At 46.6% G+C, this 26,742-nt stretch overlaps 1 protein-coding gene across 2 annotated transcripts in view; it reads right to left on the reverse strand.

Moving 5' to 3' along the window:
* Positions 1-8,034: 8,034 nt before the first annotated feature.
* The window catches only part of LOC119954082 (myosin light chain kinase, smooth muscle-like), a 103,172-nt gene continuing 84,464 nt past the window's right edge, over positions 8,035-26,742 (reverse strand). For both annotated transcript variants that reach the window (XM_038778936.1, XM_038778935.1), the window contains 3 exons: positions 22,966-23,062; positions 12,440-12,577; positions 8,035-10,461 (listed from right to left, as the gene is read on the reverse strand). In XM_038778936.1, the coding sequence (XP_038634864.1) occupies positions 10,235-10,461; positions 12,440-12,577; positions 22,966-23,062 (462 nt within the window). In that variant the 3' untranslated portion in view covers positions 8,035-10,234. The remainder of the gene's footprint in view (positions 10,462-12,439; positions 12,578-22,965; positions 23,063-26,742) is intronic.

Below are 26,742 nucleotides of genomic sequence, written 5' to 3' on the forward strand. Positions count from 1 at the left end.
ATCTGAAGAGAGTTGTAGGGCAGGAAAAGGTTGCAGAGATCGGGAGGGGTGAGACAACGGAAGGATTTTAAAATGAGGATGAGAATTTTGAAATCCCTGAATTGCTTGACTGGGAGTCGGTGCAGGTTAAGACATGGGCAGCAGCACTTTGGATGATCAAATTTACAGAATACGTTGGCCAGGAGTACATCGGAATAGTCAAGACAGAAGTAACGGAGGCAAGAGTGAGGGTTTCAGCTGCAGTGAGAGGGGTGGAGGGTGCGAGGCAATGTTAAGGAGATGGAAAGAGATGGGCTTAGCCATACCACTGATATCAGGTTGGAAGCTCATCTTGGAATGTGAAAGTTTGCAAGCAGACTGGTTTAATTCGAAGCAGTTACCATGGAGAGGGCTGGAGTGGCAATTCGGAAACAGAGCTTGTATTGGGGACTGAAATCCATGGTTTTAGTCTCCCCTACATTTAATTGGAGGAAATCTCTGCTGATCCAGAAGTTATTGCTGGAAAAGCAGTCTGATAGTTTCGCAACAGTGATTGAATCGAAAGAAGTGGTGGAAAGAGATAAAAATTCATGAAAAGGGCTTTATTTGCTGGATTTAAAATTCATTTACATTCATATTGGTTGGGTGATCCATGCAAAATGATTGCAGTACAGGCACATCCACCTGCACTCTCTGCTGAACCAACATTGGCAGTCAGCCAGGTGAAGAGATCATTGGTACAGGGTCGCCCTCTGTTGGAAAGTGATGGTATTAACCAGACAATCAATATTTCCTCACAGGGGACCAAAAATTATTGAACCTCTTTGGCTAATGTGGCATTTTGAGCCAGGATAACCTGCACAGAATGATGGACTGGAAGAGAATTACTCTGTTAAATCCAATTCAGATAAACCCCAAAAACCTCCCATGAGAGGTTGGTATAAAAATGAGAAAAGGAATGGGAATAACACGTCAATTGGAGGGTAGAAGTGGTCAAACTATAGAAGTGACACTGGGCAAATAGGGAGTGATACAAGTTCAGGTTATCGTGCAGGTTCGGTCGGCAGTAAGGAAGGCAAATGCAATGTTAGCATTCATGTCGAGAGGACTAGTACAAGAACAAGGATGTACATATGAGGCTCTGGTCAGACCCCATTTGGAGTATTGTGAACAGTTTTAGGCCCGGTATCTAAGGAAGGATGTGCTGGTCTTGGAAAGGGTCCAGAGGAGGTTCACAAGAATGATCCCTGGAATTAACAGCTTGTCGTATGAGGAACGGTTGAGGACTCTGGGGATGTACTCGGAGTTTAAAAGAATGGCGGGGGATCTTATTGAAACTTACAAGATACCGCAAAGCCTGGATAGAGTGGATGTGGCGAGTCCACTTGTCAGGAAAACGAGAATCAGAGGACACAATCTCAGACTAAATGGATGCTCCTTTAAAACAGAGATGAGGAGGAATTTCTTCAGCCAGAGGGTGGTGAATCTGTGGAACTCTTTGCCGCAGAAGGCTGTGGATGCTAAATGACTGAGTGTCTTTAAGACAGAGATAGATAGGTTCTTGATTACTAAGGGGATAAGGGGTTTTGGGGAGAAGGCAGGAGAATGGGGTTGAGAAAAATATCAGCCTTGATTGAATGGCGGAACAGACCCAATGGGTGGAGTGGCCTAATTCTGCTCCTATGTCTTATGGTCTAAGTGCAAATGGTTACAGCAGAATAGCAGAAGGGGTGAATGAAAATCTGACAAAGAAGAAAAACTCTTAGTCCAGAAATATGGTGAAAACAAAACATGTGGGTTCAATGTACCGAGGCTATTGTCTGATGCAACCATCAATTCACACGAGACAGAGAGTTGAAGTGAACAGTGGCTTTAATCAACTGGAACAGTGCCTGCCTGCAACTGCTCTGCACTGAGAGCTGCCTACAGGGCAGCTGCTCTATATACCTCCCCTCAAGGGGGCGGAGCCCACAAGGGCACCAACATGATACAGTGTAATACAGTACAATGGTCCATAGGTGGAGCCCACATGGGCAACAGCATAGTACAATGTAATACAGTGGTGAATGGTTACCATAATATGTTCACCACATTCACGCCCTGTTAAAAAATTGAAGTCCGGCGGGGGTGAAGGGCTCACAGGTTGAGTCTGTCCGGTGCCCTGATCGTGCGCTGCGATCGCCTGAGCTCTGGTTTCGCAGCGGGCACGGGTGTCGAACTCATCGGTGCAGGCATGGGTGCTGGACCCGTCGATGCGGGCATAGGTGTGGACTCCGGGAGCGTGTCTTCAGGAGCTATATTCCTGTGGGTCGGCGATGGGGGGGAAGGGGGCATAGGAGGGGGTGTGGAGGCCATGTAGGGGCGGGGGCGCTGTTCGGTGTAGGTTGGGGGGGGGTAGGTTGGGGTGATGGTAGGGGATCCTGTGGGTGCCAGGTCCCGGAGGGAGACCATATCTTGTCGGCCATCGGAGTGCGCGACGTATGCATACTGGGGGTAGACGCGAAGGAGCTGGACCCTCTCGACCAGGGGTCGGACTTATGGCTCCTCACATGTTTCCGGAGGAGGACGGGCCCCGGTATCTTCAGCCAGGATGGAAGTGAGACCCCGGAGGTGGATTCCCTAGGGAAAACAAATAGGCAGTCATGGGGGGTCTCGTTCGTGGCTGTGCAAAGGAGGAACCTAATGGAGTGGAGCGTGTCGGGGAGGACCTCCTGCCAGTGGGAAGCTGGGAGATTCCTAGACGTTAGGGCCAGGAGGACGGCTTTCCATACCGTCGCGTTCTCCCTCTCCACCTGTCCGTTTCCCCGGGGGTTGTAACTTGTGGTCCTGCTCAAGGCGATGCCCTTACCGAGCAGGTACTGACGCAGTTCATCACTCAGAAATTAGGAACCCCGGTCACTGTGGACGTAAGTGGGTAAACCGAACAAGGTGAAGATACTATGTAAGGTCTTAATGACGGTGGCCGCGGACATTTCGGGGCAAGGGATTGCAAAGGGGAAGTGGGAGAACTCGTCAACAATGTTGAGGAAATACGTGTTGCAGTTGATAGAGGGGAGGGGCCCTTTGAAGTCGATACTGAGGCGCTCAAAGGGCCGGGATGCCTTTACCAGGTGGGCCTTATCCGGTCGATAGAAGTGCGGCTTACACTCCGCGCAGATTTGGCAGTCCCTGGTCATGGCCCTGATCTCCTCGGTGGAGTAGGGCAGGTTGCGGGTCTTGATGCAGTGGAGAAGGTCATCGTGGATGGCCCGGAATCGGTCACCTTGCGCGCTGGCGCATGTGCTGCGGGACAGGGCATCTGGGGGCTCGTTGAGCTTCCCAGGACGATACACTATATCGTAATTATAGGTGGAGAGTTCGATCCTCCACCTCAAGCTTTTATCATTCTTGATCTTGCCCCGCTGTGTATTGTCAAACATGAAGGCTACCGATCGGTGGTCGGTGATGAGGGTAAACCTCCTACCAGTGCCTCCAGTGCCGTACCGCTTCCACGATGCCTCGAGCTTCTTTTTCGACTGAGGAGTGTCGAATTTCAGAGGCGTTGACGTTACGGGAGAAAAATGCTACTGGCCTGCCTGCCTGGTTAAGGGTGGTGGCGAGGGTGACCTCTGACGCGTCGCTCTCCACCTGGAAGGGGACGGACTCGTCCACCGCGCGCATCGCGGCTTTGGCAATATCTGCCTTGATGCGGCTGAAGGCCAGGCGGGCCTCAGCCGCTAGTGGAAAGATGGTAGATTTGATCAGTGGGCGGGCTTTGTCCGCATAGTTGGGGACCCACCGGGCGTAATAGGAAAATAACCCGAGGCACCTTTTCAGGAGAGAACACCCGGTAGTGTCCAATCTGATTAACCATGTCTGCTATCCAGGTAAGAGGGTACGCATCAAGGTGTGTACACCGGTTTATGGTTTGGCTGTAGTCTACAACCATCAGTGGGGAAGGGGGAGTTGTAGGAGGGGGCGCATACGGTCGGGGTCGGGCCCTAGAACTCCGTTTTCCATGACATAGCCAAGGATGGCTAGTCTGGTTGTGCGGAAAAAACATTTCTCCTCGTTATAAGTGAGGTTGAGGGCTTTGGGCAGTTTGGAGAAACTTCTAAATGTTGGCGTCGTGGTCCTGCTGGTCATGGCCGCAGATGGTGTCGTTGTCCAAGTACGGAAATGTGGCCCGCAGCCTGTACGGGTCCACCATTCGGTCCATCGTTCTTTGGAAGCCTGTGTAATGGCGGTCCTCTGGGCCGATTGGGAGCTGGTGGTATGCGGACTTCAGACCTGTAGTGGAGAACACCCGGGAGTGTGCAATCTGATTAATCATGTCCACTATCCAGGGAAGCGGGTACGCATCGAGGTGTGTGTACCGGTTTATGGTTTGGCTGTCGTCTCCAACCTTCAGGTTCTTTTCCCCGGTCCCGACGACCACCACCTGGGCTTTCCAGGGGCTATTACTGACCTCGATTATCCCTTCCCGCAAGAGTCGCTGGACCTAGGACTTGATAAAGGTCCTGTCCTGGATACTGTACCACCTGCTCCTGGTGGCGACGGGTTTACAGTCGGCGGTGAGATTCACGAATAGAGGGAGAGGGTCGACCTTCAGGGACGCGAGGCTACAAACGGTGAGGGGGGTAGCGGCCCGCCGAACTTTAGGGTCAGGCTCCTGAGGTTGTACAGAAAGTCCAGTCCCAACAGAAGAGGAGCGCAGAGATCGGGGAGTACATATAGTTTAAAGTTAGCGTATTCAACGCCCTGTATTGCGAGGTTCGCGACGGTGCGATCCGAAAGCGAGGGAGATTGTTTGAAATGCGGGGGAGATTTGGAGAGAACAGCGCCTTACCGTGTCTGGGTGAACGAAACTCTCCGTGCTCCCGGAGTCAAACAGGCAGGGCGTTTTGTGCCCATTGACCCGGACGGTCATCATGGAGTTCCTGAGGTGCTTTGGGCGTGATTGGTCAAGGGTGAGCGCATCGAGTTGCGGGTAGCTGGAGTGGTCAGAGGTGGTGGAGTGGTCCCAAGATGGCTGCCCCCATCGGTCGCGCGTGTCGGATGGCATTGAAGATGGCGGCCAAGATGGCGGCCCCCATGAGTCGCGCATGGCGGGCTGTGTGTGAGAGTCGGGCCTGTGGTTTGGAGGACTTGGACCTGGCCAGGCAAGCTTTGGCAAAGTGTCCTTTCTTGCCGCACTCGCTACAGTTCACATTCTCAGCCGGGCAGCGCTGCCTGGAGAGCTGGCTGTGGCCGCAAAAGTAGCAGGGCAGCCCCCCGGGATGGGCAGGCAGTCGCGGGCACAGGCCTGGGGTACTCTCTGGTCTGGAGTCCACGAGGGGGTCACGTGATTGGAGGGGAAAGCGTTGAGGGACTGGAACGCTACTTCTAGGGAGGAGGCTAGTTTTACCGTCTCTTATAGGTCGAGGGCGCCCTTCTCGAGTAGGCGCTGTCTGACGTAGTTGGACCGGACTCCAGCCACGTAGGCGTCCCGGATGGCGAGTTCCATGTGTTGCGAGGCGGTGACGGCCTTGCAGTTGCAGCTTTGTGCGAGGAATTTGAGGTCGCGTGGGTACTCCTCCAGCAATTCCCTGGGGCATTGACGGCAAGTGGTGAGGAGATGCCATGCGAACACTTCGATCACCGCGTCTGCGTATGTGGTCGCTTCCTCAAGTTTTATAGAGATTCGATGGCTCACCCGGGCGTGGAGGAGCCTCAGCTTCTGTTCGTTGGTGACGGAGGGCAAGGAGGAGGCGGCGAGGTAGGCCTCGAAACATTGAAGCCAGTGTGAAAAAATCCCTTTGGCTTCCGTGGCCTATGGGTCGAGTTCCAGTCGGTCAGGTTTGAGGGCTGTTTCCATCGCAATGTTGTAATTGATTAAATTGATGCGACCATCAATTCACATGAGACAGGGAGTTGACGTGAACAGTGGCTTTAATCAACTAGAACAGTGCCTGCCTGCAACTGCCCTGCACTGAGAGCTGCCTACAGGGCAGCTGCTCTATATACCTCCCCTCAAGGGGGCGGAGCCCACAAGACACCAACATGATACAAGCGGTGTAATACAGTACAATGGTCCATAGGTGGAGCCCACATGGGCAACAGCATAATACAATGTAATACAGTGGTGAATGGTTACCAGAATAGGTTCACCACATTGTCCACATCAGTAAAACCATGTAGTATTGATCCAAAAGATTTTGATGTACCATACACAAGTGGTTTTCCTGGAGACACATACATAGGATGAAAAGGAACACATCTTAACACTTATATATTATGTTAACTAACAAACACAAAACAGCAATAAGGTAGCATTGTAACTTTCAGTGTATAATTACTAAAAATACATCACATAAACATGAAATTCTGTGTTTTTAAGGTACTTTGTAAAAATATTATTATTTTAGGTGCTCGTTACTTCTGAGCCATTTCAGCTGAAGCACCTCAGCCATGAAACAGCAAATGGAGGCAGCTGATTTAGAGACCAGGGCCCGGATTCGTTGTTGGCTGACGCCAAAATCGGGAAATTCGATTGGGCGGAGATTAGGTTCTGAAGCCAAAATTGCACCAGGGGCCCGGGCTCAATTCCCGACTTGGGTCACTGTGCGCAGTGGGTGTGTTCAACCAGTGTCGGCGTGGGCTTCCTCCGGGTGCTCCGGTTTCCTCCCACATATCCCGAAAGACATGCTTGTTAGGTGAATTGGACATTCTGAATTCTCCCTCAGTGTACCCAAACAGGGTGGTGGACTGTGGCGACTAGGGACTTTCCACAGTAACTTCATTGCATGGTTTAATGTAAGCCTACTTGCGACACTAATAAAGATTATGATTATTATAACCGGCGCCCGCCACTATTTTGGCGTCAAAAGATATTTCTCCGTCTAATCGGGTTTCTGGCATCAGCTGACGTAAAATCCTGCCCAAGGTTTCTGGAATACCATTCTGACTGGTCCATATTATAATTTTAATTACTATCACAAATGCATAACTAGCTGATGTCAGCAAAGTAGATTCATTTATATTGACTTATGTTTTATGAAAAATAGCAATCTGAACAATTTGATGTAATGCACAATTACAACCCCCTGAAGTAATATTAGAGTAAAAAAGGAAGCAAATTCCTGCCCTCCATTAATCAATAATTCTAGGTCTTAAAAATGCTGATTATCAATGAATTAGGTGGCAGCCATTGGCAACAAACCTGACCACGAACCAATGAAGATGAATGATTCTCAATCTAATCCATGCATCTTTTCTTAAAATTTAAAACAGGGAAATATGTCTATGTGAACCTCTGAACTGAGTAATCGAGGTATTACAATCTACCAGAAACCTAGATTGGACACCTTCCGTATACAAATATTGTTCATGTCCAAACCATGTATTCACCCAAGTTATCCATTACCCTTTCAGGTTTTATGGTGTGGCCAAACCTCGTCCCTTAGCTTCTCAAGCTTAAACAGGAAATAATGCATTTTAATCAGAAGTAATTTGTGATGTCTTCCCAAACTCACTCAAGTGAGGCAGGGAAGCAAGTGTGGAGGTTTCAACCCCCTCGTTGATTCCTTCTCACCCAGAGTAAAACTATCACATTGCAATGTCATCCTGCACCTCAAAACCTAATTGATTATCTTTACATTAATGTTTTCTATCAATATGTGTAAGATTTGTGTATATGTTGCTCTACAGAATCAGCTTGTGCCTAGATCTTGCAATTACACTGTGACAGTTAACATAATAGAATCAAGTAGAAAGTGTTCACATAGCATTTTTGAATGTCAGTACAAAATGATAACAACAATGCGATGCAAAGAAGCATGTCAGAGAAAGTGTGCTCTACACAAGATTTTCAACAATATATAGATCTATTAAAATGTGATATTCCAACATTCTAATATTCAATGGTATTTCCATAAGATAGTGAGGGTGTACACTGGATTGCTGATGAGTAGGTTGTCCTAATCCTGGAGCCACCATTGGCACAGTCACTGGTATCTATTATTCAGGTTCAGTAGGTTTCAACACTCACATTGGAAGGTTGAACACAGGTTTTCACAGTTAACCAGGTCGAAAGGGTACATTATACAAAATCATTTTATAATGCACAGATATTAATGAGGAAGCCAGCCATACATTAATGGTTATCAGGTATTGTCATATTTACATTTTCTGGAAGTCTCTAATAAAATTGTTACAAAGAATCTTTCCCTGGTGAAAACAATTCCTTCGCGAACACATGAGAAACGCCTTGTTGTGAAATACTACTTAAGCACAAATGATCATTTACACGATTAAAGGAAGGGTTGAAGTTCACCATTTTTGTTAATTGAGCTTTAATAAATGGTTTGGTTAAATTAAAAAAGCACAGCTTTTATTGTCAGAAATATGTCTCAGTTCAAAACAAGAGATTACAGATGCATTGCAAATTTTTCTGGGGGTAGGGGAAGTGGGAGTGATGAAGGAAACATGACAAACTCACATGAACAGTGATCCAGTGCAATAGAACTAGAATTAAGAGCTGGATTCTCCAGTCCCCCAGCTGTGTGTTTCGCGGCAACGCCATGTTCGCTAGCGGTGGGATTCTCTACTCCTGCTGCTTGTCGATGGGATTCCCCATGGAAGCCACCCCGTGTTGCCAGGAAACCCAGGAACGGGGGTGCGCTGCCGCCAGGAACAAGGAATACTAACAGCCGGAGAATTCTGGTCGAAATAATGAAAGAGTGATACTGGCTGACTGCATTGTATAGATGGCACCAAGATTCGGGGAAAGGATAGAATCCCAACAACAATTCAAGTTCTGTACACCAACCAGGTTCTCTAAAGTGAGTGATATAAAGAAAAAAGTTAATAAAAACAGAAAATGGGGGATAAACTCAGCAGATCTGGCAGCATCTATGGGGAGAGAAGAGTTAATGTTTCAGTCTTCAATGATCCTTTTACAGACAAAACACTAACTCTCTACATAGATGCTGCCAGTCTTTGAGCTTATGAAGCATTTTCTGTTTTTATTTCATGTTTCGAGCATCCACAGTATTTTGCCTTATATAAAGAAAGGTTCATTGTCTTTGTTCAGTTTTGGAAGTGTTGTTTGTTGCTGAACTAACCCTGAATTAACCCTCCAAAATACAACACTTATTTCTTGTCTGGTGTCAATGGTGGAAGATTCAAAGTTCAAATTCTAATTACTCAATGACAGATAGATTGTTTACCATCTCATGCTTGTGTAGAAAGTGACAGCAAGCCCTACCAGCCTTCAAAATGTACCGCTGCAGATGGTGAGGTGGTGGTGATAACTTCAATGTGGACGGAAAGTTCCAGAACTTTCTGAGGTGAAATAGAACAATTCTCACAAATATCACTTTTCTTGAGCGATATTTCACTGTAATTGAACCCCTTTTTCTCATGTGGCTGAAATGGTATCTGTAGCTTACAGAATGGGAGCTCAAAGAAACTAAAGTACCCATCAGCAACAGAGCATTAGGCACTACTCCCTCTTGCTAGGTAGATCTTAGCTCAGTGTCCATACACCGCCTCTCCGATCACATTGGCTGACATCAGGAACAAAGTTTATTGAAACTCACATCTGATTTAATCCACTCAGCAAAATTTAGACAAAAATAAAACGTTTCCAATTGTAAATGACTAATCCTATTCTTCAGACCATATCAGAGATTCCTGTCCTCAGCCATATTCAGCTACACATACAATTAGATCATGTGATGTTGCTCAACAATAGTTTACAACATTTTTGTGCTTAGCAGCTGGAAGTGTGACTCCAACCATTTAATCAAACTGCTTTCTCCTGCAAATCAAATGTGACACAGCAACTGCAATGGGGCAGTTACCCCAAGAAACAGGCAAGCAAGAAGGTTCAAAATTTTGAAAATAACAGAACTCTTTGGTCACTCTAAATGGGCTACGTTCGAGATGAGAAACCCCTTTATAATCGGTCTTCATTACAGTGAGTATTCAATCGGACAAGAACTCAAAGCCCAGAGAGGTATGACATTTAATGCTCGGAGGATCTTCTTCTGCATTTGTTCTACTCAATGGTGCATGGGTGCAGAATAATCAGTATTGATCAATGTCCTCCCAATGATATTCAGGAGTCTCTCTTCCAACAGCAATTCCAAATCATAGAATTCAGCAACTTGTCTCCATTATTTGTAGATTAGTGTTCCTCACCAAATTTGCTTGATGCCTCTTTTGCCATTGTCATATTGAGGGCTAGGTTCCAGAGTGCAAACAGATGGATCAGCTTGAGAGCTACCTGCGTCTAACTGCGTCGGATCACATCCAGTGGGTAAACAGTTAGTGCGGCTGAACAAGTCTGCTCCCCCAGTGCATTCATGGCCTTGCATACATAATGCCCAGAGTCCTTTTGTGTGAGATTGGTAATAATTAGCGAGCAGCTCCCATCCTCCTGATAGTTGATCTGGATGTGTGATGACTCGATGAGCGGGTCCTCATTTTTATACCAAATCACTTCAGGGTCCGGGTAACCTGAGTAATGACAGAAAAACGTAAAGGAATGACGAGAGCATTCAAAACATGTTCCGGAAAAAGTACAAGATAAGACTTTAGTTTTAGTTTTAATCAGGGATGTTGGAAAAGCAAATTGCTTTTGGACTTCCTGTAGAAACATTGCTGATGCCCCTCCCCCAGCAAGTAGAAAACTGATTCAGCACTGAGTATTAAGCAAGATGACATAGAATGTACCTCAAAGGAAAAATACATAAATATTTGCATTTATATGTGCCTTATGTCTCAAAGGAACATTGTTTCACATCAACTAACTCCTCTTGAAGTAAAGTGACTAATGCAAGAAAGCAGGGCAACCACAACAAGAACCCACCTCCAACAATTGGATTTTCCAGTCATATTCCTCACAGCGCCATTGGACTCAAGTTCAGTTCTGGAATTGGATGACTGTGCGGCGTTTGCACGTTCTCCACGTGTCTGCGTGGGTTTCCTCCGGGTGCTCCGGTTTCCTCCCATAGTCCAAAGATGTGCAGGTTAGGTGGATTGGCCATGGCAAATTGGGGCAATTAGCGTCCATAGGTTAGGTGGGGTTGCAGGGGGAGTGGGTCTAGGTAGGAGGCTGTATCAAAGGGTCAGTGCACAATCGATGGGCTGAATGGCCTCCTTCTGCACTGTAGGGATTCTATGTTTTTGATATTGTTTGGTGGAGTGAGGAGTGACATACAAGGTGGAATGAAGTTGATCATTTTGGGGAACTGTCTGATGTCCTCTGTTATTGTAATAAGACTGGGAACATGCTGCCCATGTGGAGTTTGCACATTGTCCCTTTGTCGTGGGTCTTACCTCCACAAACCCAAAGATGTGCAGGGTGGGTAGATTGGCCACACTAAATTGCCCCTCAATTGGAAAAAATATTTGGGTACTCTAAATTTATCAAGAGAAAAAAACAGACTGGGAATAAAATGTCATTACAAGTGCACCTCTCCTTAAATAACCAAGCTATGATCTCCACCTTGCTTCATGAAACCTAATCGAAGGCAGCACGGTGGCGCAGTGGGTTAGCACTGCTGCCTCACGGCGCTGAGGTCCCAGGTTCGATCCCGGCTCTGGGTCACTGTCTGTGTGGAGTTTGCACATTCTCCCCGTGTCTGCGTGGGTTTCGCCCCCACAACCCAAAGATGTGCCGGGTAGGTGGATTGGCCACGCTAAATTGCCCCCTAATTGGAAAAAATGAATTGGGTACTCTAAATTTATAAAAAAAAAAAAAAAAAATGAAACCTAATCGATTCTGAGGCAGTTTGACACCTTTGAAAATATTGATGAAAAGAAAAGAAATCAAATGGTTGTAACGGGATGATGGTGGATACTCCTGATATATGGGATGGGGAGAGATTGGGGGAAACTCTGGGGAACAGCCCACCCAGAAAAATGGACCAATATCGATCGAGCTCGATAATAGACAACATTTGAGCATAAATTGGCTGCAATGTATCTTACCTTATAGCAGTGGTCGCATTTCAAAAATAATCATGGCTATTGTGTTGTTCCTTGTGTCTTAATAAAGCTCGTAGTCTCAAAGTTGGAGTAGATGCTTTATTGTGAGTTCGTTCTGTCTTCAGAGCTTAACTTACAGCTACCTCAATGCTGCCTGCTTGCCTGTGTTTTGCTGCCAGTTCTCCCTTCTGTGAAGTGTGCCCTCACTTCCTGTTCCTCTGTATTTATAGCTCTCCCGTGCTCCCTCTAGTACTTGCTCAGTTGTATTGCATCTACACAGATCTACAATCACCACAGCTATAGAGCGCTGTGGGACATCCCGAGGTGCTATACTCAGTTTATATGTAAACTGACTGAAGAGTTTTGAAAAAAACGAGAAAGGTGCAGCTAATGCTGGCAGTGCGTGTACAAAGCTCAGAAAAGGCTTTTGCCGTCCCCACTGACAACATGCGGCTAAAGATTTCATACCTAATTAAGAGTGACAAACACTTCCAGTGGTGCTCACCTTCAATGTGGCACTGCAGACAGGATGCACTGCTTTCCACTTCCTCCACATCTTCTAAAGCTTTGCTGAAAAATGGCTTCCTTTGAATTTGCTCATCCAGGGACGAGAGCACCTCCTCTTGCTCAGTTAGACTCAGAACTGGAAAAGGATGAGAAAATAGAACATGATAGTTAACATCCACTATACAACCACAGACAAGAACTACAATGCATGCCTATTTGCAGTTGATGGAGGGGTTCAATAACTGTCTTGTCACAATTTATATGGTTGTTATTTAGCATGATGTGGAGATGCCGGCGTTGGACTGGGGTGAGCACAGTAAGATGTTTTACCACACCAGGTTAAAGTCCAACAGGTTTATTTGAAATCACGCTCCGAAAGCTTGTGATTGCAAATAAACATGCTGGACTTTAACCTGATCTGGTCAGACTTCTTACTTTTATTTGGCATCACATTAAACAAGTTCCAACTGGGAGCCTTTTCCCTGCGGCTGGAGGTGAATGGCGAGTAATCAGGAGCAGGGACTCTGTCCAATTATCCATTTCCCAACCCAGTAATCAGTAAACGTGGCCCAGAGCAGGAATAAATCAATCACTCCTGTACACCTCAGCTACCTGGCAGGCATTGTCCTATTCTGATTTGTTATTATCCAGGGGGTTGATGGTAGTATTATGATAATGTCACTGAACAAGTAGCTCAGAGGCTAGTGCCCTGGGGAAATGGGTCCAAATCCCATCATGGCAGAAGTGCAATTTCAATTTAGTTCATAAAATTTGGAATTGAAAACTAGTCTGAGTGATAGCAACCAGGAAATCATCAGCAATTATCGCAGCAACTCATTTGGGTGACTGATGTCTTTTAAGAAAGGAAATCTGCTGTCCTTACCCAGTCTGGCCCACATGTGACTCCAGACCGACAATAATGTGGTTGACCTTTAACTGCCCTCTGAAATGGCCCGGTAAGCTATTTATTTCAAGGGCAATTAGAGATGAACAACAAATGCTGATCTTGTCAACGATGCCCACATTCCATCAAATACTACATTTAAAAATCCAGGAGAAAAACTTTAGCAGCAAGAAAAATAGTTAAAGAGAAAGCAACGTAGATTTTAAAAATTCATTCAAGGGATGTGGGCGTTTCTGGCTAGGCAAGCATTTATTGCCCATCTCCAATTACCCTTCAGGAGGTGGTGGTACCCTGCCCTTGAGAAGATGGTGGGGAGCTGTCTTCTTGAACCGCTGTGGTCCCCAAGGTGTAGGTACACCCACATTGCTGTTAGGAAGGGAGTTTCAGGATTTTGAGCCAGCGACAGTGAAGGAACAACGATATATTTCCAAGTTAGGATGGAGAATGGCATGGAGGGGGACCTGCAGGTGGTGGTGTCCCCCATGTGTCTGCTACCCTTGTCCTCGATGGTAGAAATCAAGGCTTTGAACGGTGTTGTAAAAGTGTTCCTGCAGTGCATCTTGTAGATGGTACACACTGCTGCTACTGTGTGTTGGTGATGGAGGGAGTGAATATTTGTGAATGGTGTGCCAATCAAGCGAGCTGTTTTGTCCTGGATGACGCCGAGTTCCTTGAGACATCAGGTATCAAAATTATAGACGATAAAAGAAAGAATGAGTTACAGGATTGTTTTGGGCCATTAGAAATGTCATGAACCTTTGACTCTTTAATTATATGGAAAACCCAGCATGTAAGATAACTTTAAAAGGACTTCAAAATAAAAACAAAAAACAGATAGGGGATTGGACACAATAAGATAGAACCAGTTTTATTGAAAGCTGTAAAAAAATGACAATGAATGTTGCTTTTGGGAGGTGAGGGAACATGAAAGAAACAAGGAAGCATCGCTTTAGCAAAATCATCGATTCCCCCATTAGAACAGTCTGTACAATAGACATCCAGAACTATGTTTATAGCTGTGATTGTTACGATCCCAGTCGGTGCTATAATTGGATTGGAAGATCCCAGACTGGACCCTGTCACAAAAGACCGAAACTTTTACTTTAAAAAAAAATAAAATGTGCAGAGCCACAGAGCTGCTAAACAACAAGAAAAAAAACCTTTATTAAACATGAAAAAAATGGATGATACAATACTCCTTTACACCCCCCCCCCCCCCACCCGCCCTTTAGCTCAACGATCACACACATATTTTAAGATTAACATGGATTACAAAGCACATCTTAAGATACAATGGTGTCAACACAAAAGGTCCCTTTAAGCATTCAGATTGGCTGCGGTCAAATCCATGCACTTCCCTCTGAACCCAAGTTAGTGATGTGGATTTCTTTTTAGAATTCTCCCAGGTGATTACCACTTGAGAATTTCCAAATTTCACTCACAAAACACACTTTAAAATCTTCTCTCATTATAATATTTTCCCGGAGAGGTTTGCATTCAGAAATCTGGTCCAGGTTTCCAAATGACACTTTTAAACAAATATTCCTCTCCATTTTTAATTGCAAACCCAGTCCAGGATTTACACCAACCCCTTTAGGATTGCTTTTTAAAAAACCTTTAGGTTTTCATAGAGTTGACTGGTGAAAAATCAGTGCACAATTAATTGCCTCTTGATTCCCAGATTATAGTAAAATGACATTTCTGGACTTCCGGTGGCGGCCATGGAGTAAACGGTCGTACATTCAGCAGCTCTCGCCCTTAGTGTTTTTTTTTTTATGGTGTTTAGGCCTGATTTTTCAGAAAATCTCTCAACATAAGTTGATCGAAGGGAGAGGAAAAGGAGGTGACCCTCAATTTATGGAATTGTGTCCAAATAAGAGTTGAAAAAGGAGAAACCAAAAGATGAGTGAAAGCAAGAATCAGAGGTCATCGAGCTCAATGGTAACGAGACAAAGCGTGTCCACGCCAGCTCACTGGTAAATGGAGCAATGGGTCGAGTACTTGGATGGGAAGTTCGCCCGACATCGCAAAGAGTGTACAGAAGATGTAACCCAGATTATAGCCTTGATTAAGGAGGTGGTTGACCGGGTGGAGGAGAAAATGACGACCCAGGGACAGGAGATTCTAAAGTTGCAGGAGCTGGTGACTGAACGAGAGGAGGAGTCCACAGCAATGGCTTCAGAAATTAGCATACTACAGGACAGTCAGAAACGACTGCTAGATAAAGTGGAAGACTTGGAGAACCGGTTTCGCAGGCACGAGTCGTCGGGCTGCCAGAGGGAAAGGAGGGATCAGATGCAGGAGCATATGTGGGGAGATGTTGCAGGAGATGGCCGGGGCCGATGTGTTTGACAAGCTGCTGGTGGTGGAACGAGTGCACAAGGTGCTCATACGTAAGCCCCAGGGTCGTGGGCCCCCGAGGGCCATGATGGTGAGGCTACATCAATTCCTCGACAAGGAGCATATCATGAAGTGGGCCAGGCAGACGAAACAGTACATAGACATGGATAGAATTTACAGTGCAGAAGGAGGCCATTCGGCCCATCGAGTCTGCACCGGCTCCCGGAAAGAGCACCCTACCCAGGGTTAACACCTCCACCCTATCCCCATAACCCAGTAACCCCACCCAACACTAAGGGCAATTTTGGATACTAAGGGGAATTTATCATGGCCAATCCACCTAACCCGCACATCTTTGGACTGTGGGAGGAAACCGGAGCACCCGGAGGAAATCCACGCACACACGGGGAGGATGTGCAGACTACGCACAGAGAGTGACCCAAGCCGGGAATCGAACCTGGGACCCTGGAGCTGTGAAGCGATTGTGCTATCCACAATGCTACCGTGCTGCCCATGTGGGAAGAATCAGAGATCCGGGTGTACCAAGACTGGGGACTAGAACTCACAAAGAGGAGAGCAAGTTTCAACAAAGTTAAGGCAGCCCTGTTTGAGAAAGACATTAAATTTGGACTGTTATACCCGGCGCGTCTTTGGGTGTCCCATGAGAACCGGGAGTTGTACTTTAAAGCTGTTACTTTCATGAAAGACAATAATCTGGTTTAAGGACTTTTAAATTCTAACCGTGGTGGGCTGAGGGGATGGAGTGCCGGGGAGGAGAGAAAAATGGTTCTATGTTCTGCTTTGTCTTGTTTAAAATTTCAGTCTTTTAATTCTGTGAGTTAAGTTGCAATGTTCGGGAAGAGAAAGGTTTGGGTGTTTTATTTATTTTTTAAAATTTATATTCTCTCGTCTTGTGTAATTTGATTTTGATTTATTCTCTATGACAAAGATGGTTGATTCTTGCATGCATAATTTTGATTAAGCTGCTTGAAGCTTCTTCTATTGTGTTTGATTCTCTTTGAAGGTGTGACTGATAAGAATCGGTCAAAGGGGGAGGGGTAGAACCTGGCAACCTGGTGTAATGACTTTTAAACTTAAACTGTGGTGGTCTGAGTTTGGGGGAAGGGACAGTCTTGTTTAAAATTTCGGTCTTTTAATTCTGTGAGTTAAGTTGCGATGTTCGGGAAGAAAAGGGTTTTGGTGCTTTAATTTGTTTTTTCTTTCCTCTCTTTTTGTATAATTTGATCTTGATTTATTGTTTTATGTACTGGATAGAGGGAAGAACTTTTACGATGCGATGAGGTGTTTGAGTTTCTGGTTGATTCTTGCATGCATAATTTTGCTTAAGCTGCTTGAAGCTTCTTCTTTTGCGTTGGATTTTGTTTGAAGGTGACAGGACTGATAAGAATCCGTTAAAGGGGGAGGGGTTTACTTCATTGCCTGCGCGTTGGGGGATGGTATGTTTGCTTTTTGGGATTGTTGTTACTGTGTTGAGTGCTTCTGTTATTGCTAGGTGTGCTAGAATCTGGCAGTCGCCAGAGGGTGGGAGATCCTGAGCTAGCTGGATAGCTGGTTCACGGGAGCAAAGTGGGGGGGAGCTTGACGAAAGATGAAGTGAGGGGGAGGGGGGGGTACTGCTGACGGGTAAGGGACAGTTAGGAGACTGGAGATGGAGATCAGATGGTAGTCGGCGCCGATGGACAGATCAAGTGAGGTGCGGAACACGGGCTATGAGCTGGCCTCGGAAAGGTCATGGCCTCAGAAAGCCCCCCCCCCCCCCCCGGACCAGACTCGTCACATGGAATGTTTGTGGATTGAACGGGCCGGTTTAGAGAGCTCGTGTGTTCGCACACCTGAGACAGTTAAAAGCGGACGTGACTATGTTACAGGAGACACATTTGAAGCGGGGAGATTAAATTAGATTAAAGAAGGAATGGGTCAGGCAAGAGTTTCATTCAGGACTGGACTTTAAAGCAAGGGGGGTGGCTGTCCTGATTAATTAAAGGATGACATTAAAGGTGGAGAGGATAGAGGTAGACCCGTGAGCCAGATTTATTATGGTTAGTGGGAGGCTAGAGAGAATGCCAGTGGTGCTGGTGAATATATATATGCCCAAAACTGGGAAGATGTTGCATTTATCAGGAAGATGCTGGGGAAGATCTCAGAACTTGACTCACACTGACTGATCATGGGGGGGGGGGGGGTGACTTTAATATGGTCCTGAACCCGAGGTTAGACCGGTCGAGTGCTAGGTCAGGGAAGCTATCAGCAATGGCAAAGGAACTGCGGGGTTCATGGAGCGTATGAGAGGGATCCGTGGAGTTTTGAGAGACCAAGGGGCAGGGAATATTCATTCTACTCCAATGTACATTAGGTGTACTCCAGGATCGGTTTCTTCGTGCTAGATAAAACACAGTTAGCAGGGGTTGAGGACACCGAGTGCTCAGCAATTGTGGTCTCAGATCATGCACCACACTGGATAGACCTACGGGCAGACACGGGAATGTTCCAGTGCCCACAGTGGAGACTAGGTACAGGGCTGTTAGCGGATGAGGAGATCTGTGAGCGATGAGAGAGGCCATTCGAGGGTACATAAAGATCAAAGATCAATGATACGGGTGAGACTGCAGCTGGGGTGGTCTGGGTGACACTGAAAGCGGTCATTAGAGGGGAATGTATTTCGATTCAAGCCCACAGGGATAAAACTGAGCGGTCAGAGCTGGACAGGGTGGCAGGAGAAACCTTAGAGGTGGACAAGAGATATTCGGAGTCTCCAAATGAGGAGCTCCTGAAGGAGCGTCAGAGACTTCAAATGGAGTTTGGGCTCCTTTCTACAAGAAAGGCGGAGGGTCAGCTGAGGAGGGTAAAAGGGGCAATATATGAACATGGGGAGAAAACCAGCAGATGCTCGCACATCAGCTGAGGAAACAAGAGGCAGTGAGAGAAATAGGGAAAATAAAGGATTTGAGGGGGAATACGGTGACGGACGCGAGGGTGATGAATGAAGTGTTCCGGAAATGTTATAGCCAGCTGTACGAGTCGGAAGCCCTGGTTAGGAAGGATCAATTCCTGGGGAGACTAGAGTTCCCGAAGGTAAATTAGGAGCTGGTGGAGGCCCTGGGGGACCCGATTGGGCTTGGGGAGGGCTTGGGAAGGTGATAGAGGGACTGGGGGCAATGCAATCGGTTAAAGCCCCGGGACCTGATGGGTTCTCAGTGGAAATTCTCTGGGTTACTAGGGCCATGCCTGGTTAAGGCTTTCAACAAGTCCAAGGAGCTGGGAGTACTCCCCCCCAACGTTATCACAGGCATCAATTTCTCTCATCCTGAAGCGTGACAAGGATTCAGAGAGCTGTGGATCGTACAGGCCAATCTCCCTCTTGAACGTAGATGCCAAATTATTGGCAAAGGTCCTGGCCACTTGAATACAGGATTGTGTCCCGGGGATAATTGGGGAGGATTAGACGGGATTTGTAAAAGGGCAGGCACCTGACATCCAACATTAGACAGCTTCTTAATGTAATTATGATGCCAGTGGAGGGCGCGAGGCTGAGGTGGTAGTTGCCATGGACGCGGAGAAGGCTTTCGACCGAGTGGAGTGGAAGTATCTATGGGATATTTTAGACAGGTTTGGGTAGGGATTTGTGGAGTAGGTACGGCTACTGTACCAGGCCCCGGTGGCAAATGTAAGAACTAACCGAGTTCGGTCAGAATAATTTAGTCTTTGTCGGGGGACAAGGCAGGGATGCCCGCTCTCCCCATTACTGTTTGCCATGGCCATAGATGCAAGATGTTCGTGATTCAGGTATGGGGGCAGGAAAGGAGGCTGAAGGAGCTACCTTTTAAAGTGGTTGGGAAGAGTTTTAGGTATCTGGGGATTCAAGTGGCCAAGGATTGGGGGCAGCTTCACAAGTTGAATTTGGACAAAGCAGTGGATCAAATGAGAAGGGATTTTTGTAGATGGGACATGCTCCCACTGACGCTGGTGGGGAGGGTTCAGATATTGAAGATGACTGTCCTTCCGAGACTGCTTTTCTTTTTTCAGTGTCTCCCGATTTTTGTCCCAAAGGCTTTTTTCAGAAGTATGAATGTGGCGATAGAGGTTTATATGGGCGGGTAAAACCCAGAGTAAAGAGGACACTCCTGGAACGGGCCCGCGGGGAAGGGGGGATTGGCTCTCCCAAATTTTATTAACTATTACTGGGCTGCCAACATATCGATGGTCAGGAAGTGGGGGAGGGGTCAGCCTGGGAGTGGATGGAGGCAGCATCCTGCAAAGGTACGAGTCTGGAGGCTTTACTGACAGCGCCCCTGCCGTTCTCGCCGGCTTGGTACTCCACAAGTTCTATGGTGGTGGCAGCCCCGAGGGTGTGGGGACAATGAAGGCAGCATATGAGACTGGATGGGGTGTTAGTGTGGTCAATAATTTGTGACAATCACCGGTTTGTCCTGGTTTGGGGGGGGGGGGGGGGGGGGGGGGGGGGGGGGGGGGCTAGATGGGGGCTTTAGGTTATGGCAGCGGGCAGGGATTGAGCGCTTTGGGGATCTATTCATCGAGGAGGGCTTCCCGATCTTGGAGACATTAGAGGAGGAGCTTGATTTGTGGGTGGGAACAGGTTTTGGTACCTTCAAGTGCGGGACTTAGTACGGAGACAGGTCCCAAGGTTTCCTCGCCTCCCCCTGAGAGAATTACAGGATAAAGTGCTGTCAAAAACAGGGGTTGGAGGTGGGAAGGTTTCGGACATTTACAGGGAATTTTCAAAGTGGGAAGGGGCCCCTATCAGAGAAGTGAAGAGGAAGTGGGAAGAGGAGCTACGAGGGGAGCTGGAAACTGAACTGTGGGAAAAAGCCGTGAAAAGGATAAATGCATCCTTGTCCTGTGCCAGACTCAGCTTGATTCAGTTCAAGGTAGTCCACAGGGCCCACATGACTGTAGCTCGGATGAGTAGGTCTTTCAGGAGGTGGAGGACAGATGTGGGCGGTGTGGGGGTAGCCCAGCCAACCATGTTCATATGTTTTGGACATGACCGAAACTGAGGGATTTCTGGCAGGGATTTGCAGATGTTATGTCAGAATTCCTGGAAGGTAGGGTAAATCTTTGTCCAGAATTAGCAATATCTGGGGTGTCGGAAGATCAGGGGGCCGGGGGTGGGGGGGGGGGGAAGAGAACGGGGGAAGTGAGGCAGATATTCTGGCCTTCTCCTCCCTGGTGGCCTGGAGACAGATCTTGCTGAGTTGGAGAGACTCAGAGCCCCTGAAATCAGGAGTGCGGGTCAGCGATATGATAAGAGTTTCACAGTCTGTAAAAAAATCAAGTTCGCTCTAAGAGGCTCAATACAGGGATTCGCCTGGAGTTGGCAGCTGCTCATTGATTTCTTTAACAAAAACTGGACATCAGCAGTAAGGGGGGGAAAGGGAAAAAGTGGGGGGGAGGCATGGTAATGTTAAATAAGGACAGGGAATTTAGTATATGGGTACTTGGGGATAGGGCAGGAGAAGTGGGGTACGTGGTCTATTGTTTGATGTTATTTTAGGGGGTATTTTGTGCGTCAACCCGCATGGTTGTTTTAGAAATGTCAATATGTTAAATTGTGAAACTTACAAATGCTTCAATAAAATATTTTCTTTAAAAAAAAATGACATTTCTGAAGTCTGCTGTCCACTTTAAATCTGGTGACTGCAATTGTCACTCAGATCACTTTGTTTACTCTTCCTTGCATTCTTCTGAACAACACCTTTGTCTCACTTCAGTAAGACATTCTTTCTGTTCCAATTCCCTGGTTATCTGGACTGTATCTTGTTCTTTGGGAAGCCTGCATTGTTGCAACTCCCTTGCCCTGTCCAACCTCTCCTGGCAGATTTGAGAGGCATTCACTCCCTGCAGTGCCGGCCCTAGGATTGCTGGCGCCCCAGGCAGGCTGAACTTCAGCGCCCTTCGGGGGAGGGGGGGCGAGGCCAGGGGGGGGCCGAGGGGAGGGGCGGAGGGGGGAGGGGGGCGGAGGGGGGAGGGGGGATGGAGGGGCGGCCGGAGGGGGACGGGGGGGGGGGGCCGGAGGGGGAGGGCCGCTTTGGGGAGGGCGGCCACCGCGCATGCGCTGGTTGGCACCGGCCCAACTGCGCATGCGCGGGACCAGAGTCCCTGGCGCCCCCTAGCACATGGCGCCCCGGGCGACTGCCCGAGTTGCCGGTAGCTTGGGCCGGCCCTGACTCCCTGGTGTCCTGGTTCCAATTGCAATATATCCTTCTGAACTGAAATCCCTCCTAATTTAAATGGCCTCCAGTTGCTAAGCAACAGTCATATGCCTATGCATTTTATTTATTTCTCACGCCGTAACCCTCTCTGAGCACATCAGAATCGCAGTTGGAATTGGAACCAAATTCCTCACATCTAACTATAGGTTTTACCCTTCCAGGTACAGAAACATTAAATTAAACCCACTTAATACTATCTCTTATTTCTAATGTTTACCAATACAAATATAAATCCCTTAAAACTACCCTTTGTTTTCCGAACAAAATTAATAAACACTTTAGTTGACTGTTGAATGTCAGCTTCGAGATGCTGTTTCCGCTCAAGGTTATAGCTAGTATTAGGGCTATTTGGCAAAATGTAGGGAAACAATTCATAATAATTCTACAAAAGTGAAGACTGAGAAAGATAAGAGTGGCCTTTTTCATCATTCATCCTGAATGAACTGTTATTAGTATCCTTTTATTGTAAAGAATGGTTTTTCACAAGGATTCATTGGAGCATCAAAGGCTTCATGACAAGGTGGCTATTGAACTAGACCAGGGGTGGGCAAACTTTTCCGTGCAAGGGCCACATTCAGAAATTCACAATTTTAAAGGGCCGCATAGTATATTAAGTAAAATAATTACTTCACCCAGTTATGATTCTGGACGCCTCATATAGAACATAGAACAGTACAGCACAGAACAGGCCCTTCGGCCCTCGACGTTATGCCGAGCAATGATCACCCTACTCAAGTCAACGTATCCACCCTATACCAATAAGTAACCCAACAGTCCCCCCTATTAACCTTAAAAAAAAAAAATTTTTTTTTAAATTAAAAAAAATTTTTTTTTTTTTTAAATGACTTGGTGGGCCGCATAAAGACCTGCGGCCCGCGGGCCATAGTTTGCCCACCCCTGAACTAGACTATCATCTAAAAGGGACTCAGGTACATATTGGAAATACAAATGGAGGAGAAGTAAGGGAATTAGACCAGATAGCTCCAGTTACACTGAACTGAACAGCAGTTCTTTCTACAAATGACTCACCATTTTTATCCTGAGACATGGGTGCAGATTCGGCGTTGTCCTGCTTGCTTAATGGCAAGGCTAGTCTCTTGACTGCAAGAAGTGCCTTCCCCGCTTTCTAAAATGAAAATAGAGGAAGAAATACCCATTTAAAAACTTCCTCTTCAAAGTAACTTGTCAATCACTGCATGACTGAGGTGAAATCTAATCAAATCAAAGGATCACACAGCACAGCAGGTGGCCACTTGGCCCATCATGCCTGGGAAGGCTCTTTGAAAGGGCTACCAATTACTTTCACTCTCCCTTCCTTTTCCCCGAACCCTTCGATTTTTTTCCTCTTTTAAGTGCGTATTCAGTTTCATTGAAATGCACTACTGAATCTACTTCCACTGTTGTTCAGCAGTGCATTCCAGACATAACGCAGAAAAAAAATCCCCACCTCCTACTCCTCTTTTTGCCAGTTATTTTAAATTTGTGTCCTTTGGCTATCGACTGTCCTGCCTGTGGAAGACGTTTCGGCCGATATACTCTTATCAAAACCCAACATCATTTTGAAATACATTGGCTGGAATTCTCTAGCCCTGTCTGCCGGGTCCCACTAAAGTCGATCCACGGCTCAGGTTTGCCGACAGCCGAACGGGCAAGGAATGTAACTTCTTCACCCAAAGGGTTGTGAATTTATGGAATTCAATGCCCAGTGAGACAATTGAGGCTCCTTCATTAAATGTTTTCAAGATAAAGATAGATAGTTTTTTGAAGAATAAAGGAATAAAGGGTTATGATGTTCAGGCGGGAAAGTGGAGCTGAGTCCACAAAAGATTAGCCATGATCTCATTGAATGGCGGAGCAGGCTCGAAGGGCCAGATGGCCTACTCCTGCTCCTAGTTCTAATGTTATGTGCTTATGTTTGTCGTTGACTTCGGCGAGACTGGAAGATGCTGCCGGTGGCGCACCGCTTCCGCCAGGAGATAACCCGCTGCTTTGGGCTGGGGATGTGGGAGGAGCATTAGCCCTCATAAATCAATTGATCTAATTTAATATGATCAATTAAAATAGAATCATATACGGCATACAATATAGGACACTTGCTCAGTCAAAGCAGGTGATAAAATGAGAAAGGCTCTTCATACAGAAGCCAAAAGAACTTAAGGCAAAGACTGTTAAGAGATTCTTTTGACTCCATCCAAGCACGATATCCATCAATTCCTTCCTACTGCAGAAAAATTGGCTCCTAAATTTGATTGGCCAACCTCTTGCCGCAAGATGGGTGGGACCCGCCAAGAAAAACAACCATTTGCATCTTTTGCCTGGGTTTCACCATTATCCCGGAAAGGTAATGGCAAAGAGGCGAGGATAATCGCTGCAAAAGCCTCAGGTAAATATATTTCACTTGCCTCGTGATCCCTGTTGCACTTCTAAATCAACATTCTTATCGAGAATCTTGCTCCAAGAAGGCAGCTCACCCTCACCTTCTCAAGGGATAGGCAATAAGTGCAGGCTTCAGTGACCCCCAAATCCCATAAATTATTATTTTTTTTTAAATTCTGTATGCTTTGGATGAATGTGATCTCTTCAACTTGCTTCCTTTCTTCTGCCTTTCTCATTTCTATCCGTTGTTTTGAACCCTTCACTTGCCTTCATCAGTTGAGTAACAGCCTAAATTAGGTCACATCAAAATCGTTTGCGCAAAGAAAACAAGTCTTAGCTCTCAAATCTTTCCTCGTTAACTTAAATTAAATTCCTGATTCCCAGAACAGCTGCCTGTATTGTTCTGACTTTCTTACTGAAATGAAATGGAAAATAGCATGTCCTTTTTTTAAGTCGCGCCTGCTTGAATTTTTTAGTTTTAAAATAGTTTTTGTTTTAAGTCCGTTTTTTAAAAAACCCAACAGGCATCAGAGGCCAGAGTTTTTTTTTCCCAAGGCAAAGGTCGCATTAAAATTTGATTGAAATTTGGAGTTCCAGGGGTGCCTGCTGTAGGCGAGACTTTCAAATCACTTTTTCAACATGACCCAGAGTGCCTGGTAAGTGCCTGTTGCTGCAAAGAAAGCCCATCAGTCTTGCAGTGAAATTGGCTGTTTAAAAACATCAAGGCTGTTGTGTTATTTAAACTGAATTAACACAGGGTTTAATTTATATTTAGTGATTTATTTTAGTGTACAAGTCACTTCAGTCAGAAATGTGCTGCGCACTCCTCCAACACATACGCAGGGCACCCCGGCCTGATTGAGCATACGCACAAAATGCCAGCTAGCAATGCCACCTGGGCACCTTGGCAGGGCTAGACTGGCACCCAGGTGGCACTGCAAGGGCACCATCCTGCCCAAAGGGCATGCAGCTGGGGGCCACAGATCCCGTAGTGGATCTCGAGTGCCAGTCCATCAGGTCCCCGTTTGTGGGACCCAGGGTTGAATGGCGCTTGCCCGAGGTCTCCGAGGGGAAGGGCATGAATCCCAAATCCTCGGGTACCTTGGGAATCTGCACATTAGAGCGAGACTCTAATATGCAGATCTGTCAAAGTGGGCGGGATTTACATCGCAACGTCTCCGAGGTGGTGTGGGATCCCGCGAGGCGTTGCGAGCTGGGTAGATCCTGAGAGCGGGGTCTCCCAGCTTTTATCAGAAATGCTTCACTACGGCGAGCTGCTTTTCCGGCGCAGCGCGGCCATTGGATTGCGCCATAATCCCAAAAATGGCAACCAGGAAATTATCATCGATTGTCGTGAAAACCCATCTGGTTCACTAATGTCCAGCAAATCTGCCATCCTGACCTGGTCCGGCCTACATGTGACTCCGGTTCCTGGATGATGTGGCTGACTTTGCTTCAATGAATCTATGCTTTTTGTCTCAAATACTCCATGTGGAACCAAGTTCCACATTCTTACAATTCTCTTGGTATCGAGTTTGCTTCTGATCTTTTTATTATTTATTAGTGGCCATCTTATACTCCATGTTTGGACAATCCTACAAGTGGAAGCTTCCGGCAAAGATTTTAACTCACTTACTTGCATACAGTCAAAATCAGGCCCACATGTGCCCTTTCATAATTTTGAAGGTCTTAATCAGGCCACCTCTCATTTTTCTCCTTTCTAGGGAAAGGAGCCCCAGCGAGTTTTGTTTTAATCGTTCATGGGATGTGGATGTCACTGGCCAGGCCAACATTTATTGCCCATTCCCAATTGCCCTTGAGGAAGCAATTAAGAGCCAACCACATTGCTGTGGGTCTGGAGTCACATGTAGGCCAGACCAGGTGAGGACGGCAGATTTCCTTCCCTCAAGGACATTAGCAAATCAGGTTTTCATGACAATCGGCAACGGTTTCATGGTCATCATTAGACTTTTAATTCCAGATTTTTATTGAATTTAAATTTCACCATCTGCTGCGGCAAGATTCGAACCTGAATCCCCAGATCATTACCACGGATTTCTGGTTTACTAGTCCAGTGACAATGCCACCACCTCCCATGAGTTTCAGTCTTACATGATAGCTCTGGTCCAAGAATCATCTTTTCTTGTGCAAAGTCAAAGCTGTATATTCACTTTTCATGACAAAATTCAGTAAATTGAGACTTGACGGAGGTAATTAATTTAACATTTAAGATCAACTGGGCCTCATATCAACTCAAGAAACAACCAGTCCGGACAGCACACACAATGCACGTAAGCCATCACAGGAAGCCTCCTCCCAGTATACTTACCCCTCCCCCAACTCATCAGCCTCCCCCATAGGCCAAAGCAACCATCAGGAGGGTACAGCAAAGGGTCTCATTCTCTGACCTTACTGCAGGCCAGGAAATAC

Source organism: Scyliorhinus canicula, chromosome 19, assembly GCF_902713615.1.
Source record: "Scyliorhinus canicula chromosome 19, sScyCan1.1, whole genome shotgun sequence".
In the NCBI taxonomy this organism is placed as follows: domain Eukaryota; kingdom Metazoa; phylum Chordata; class Chondrichthyes; order Carcharhiniformes; family Scyliorhinidae; genus Scyliorhinus; species Scyliorhinus canicula.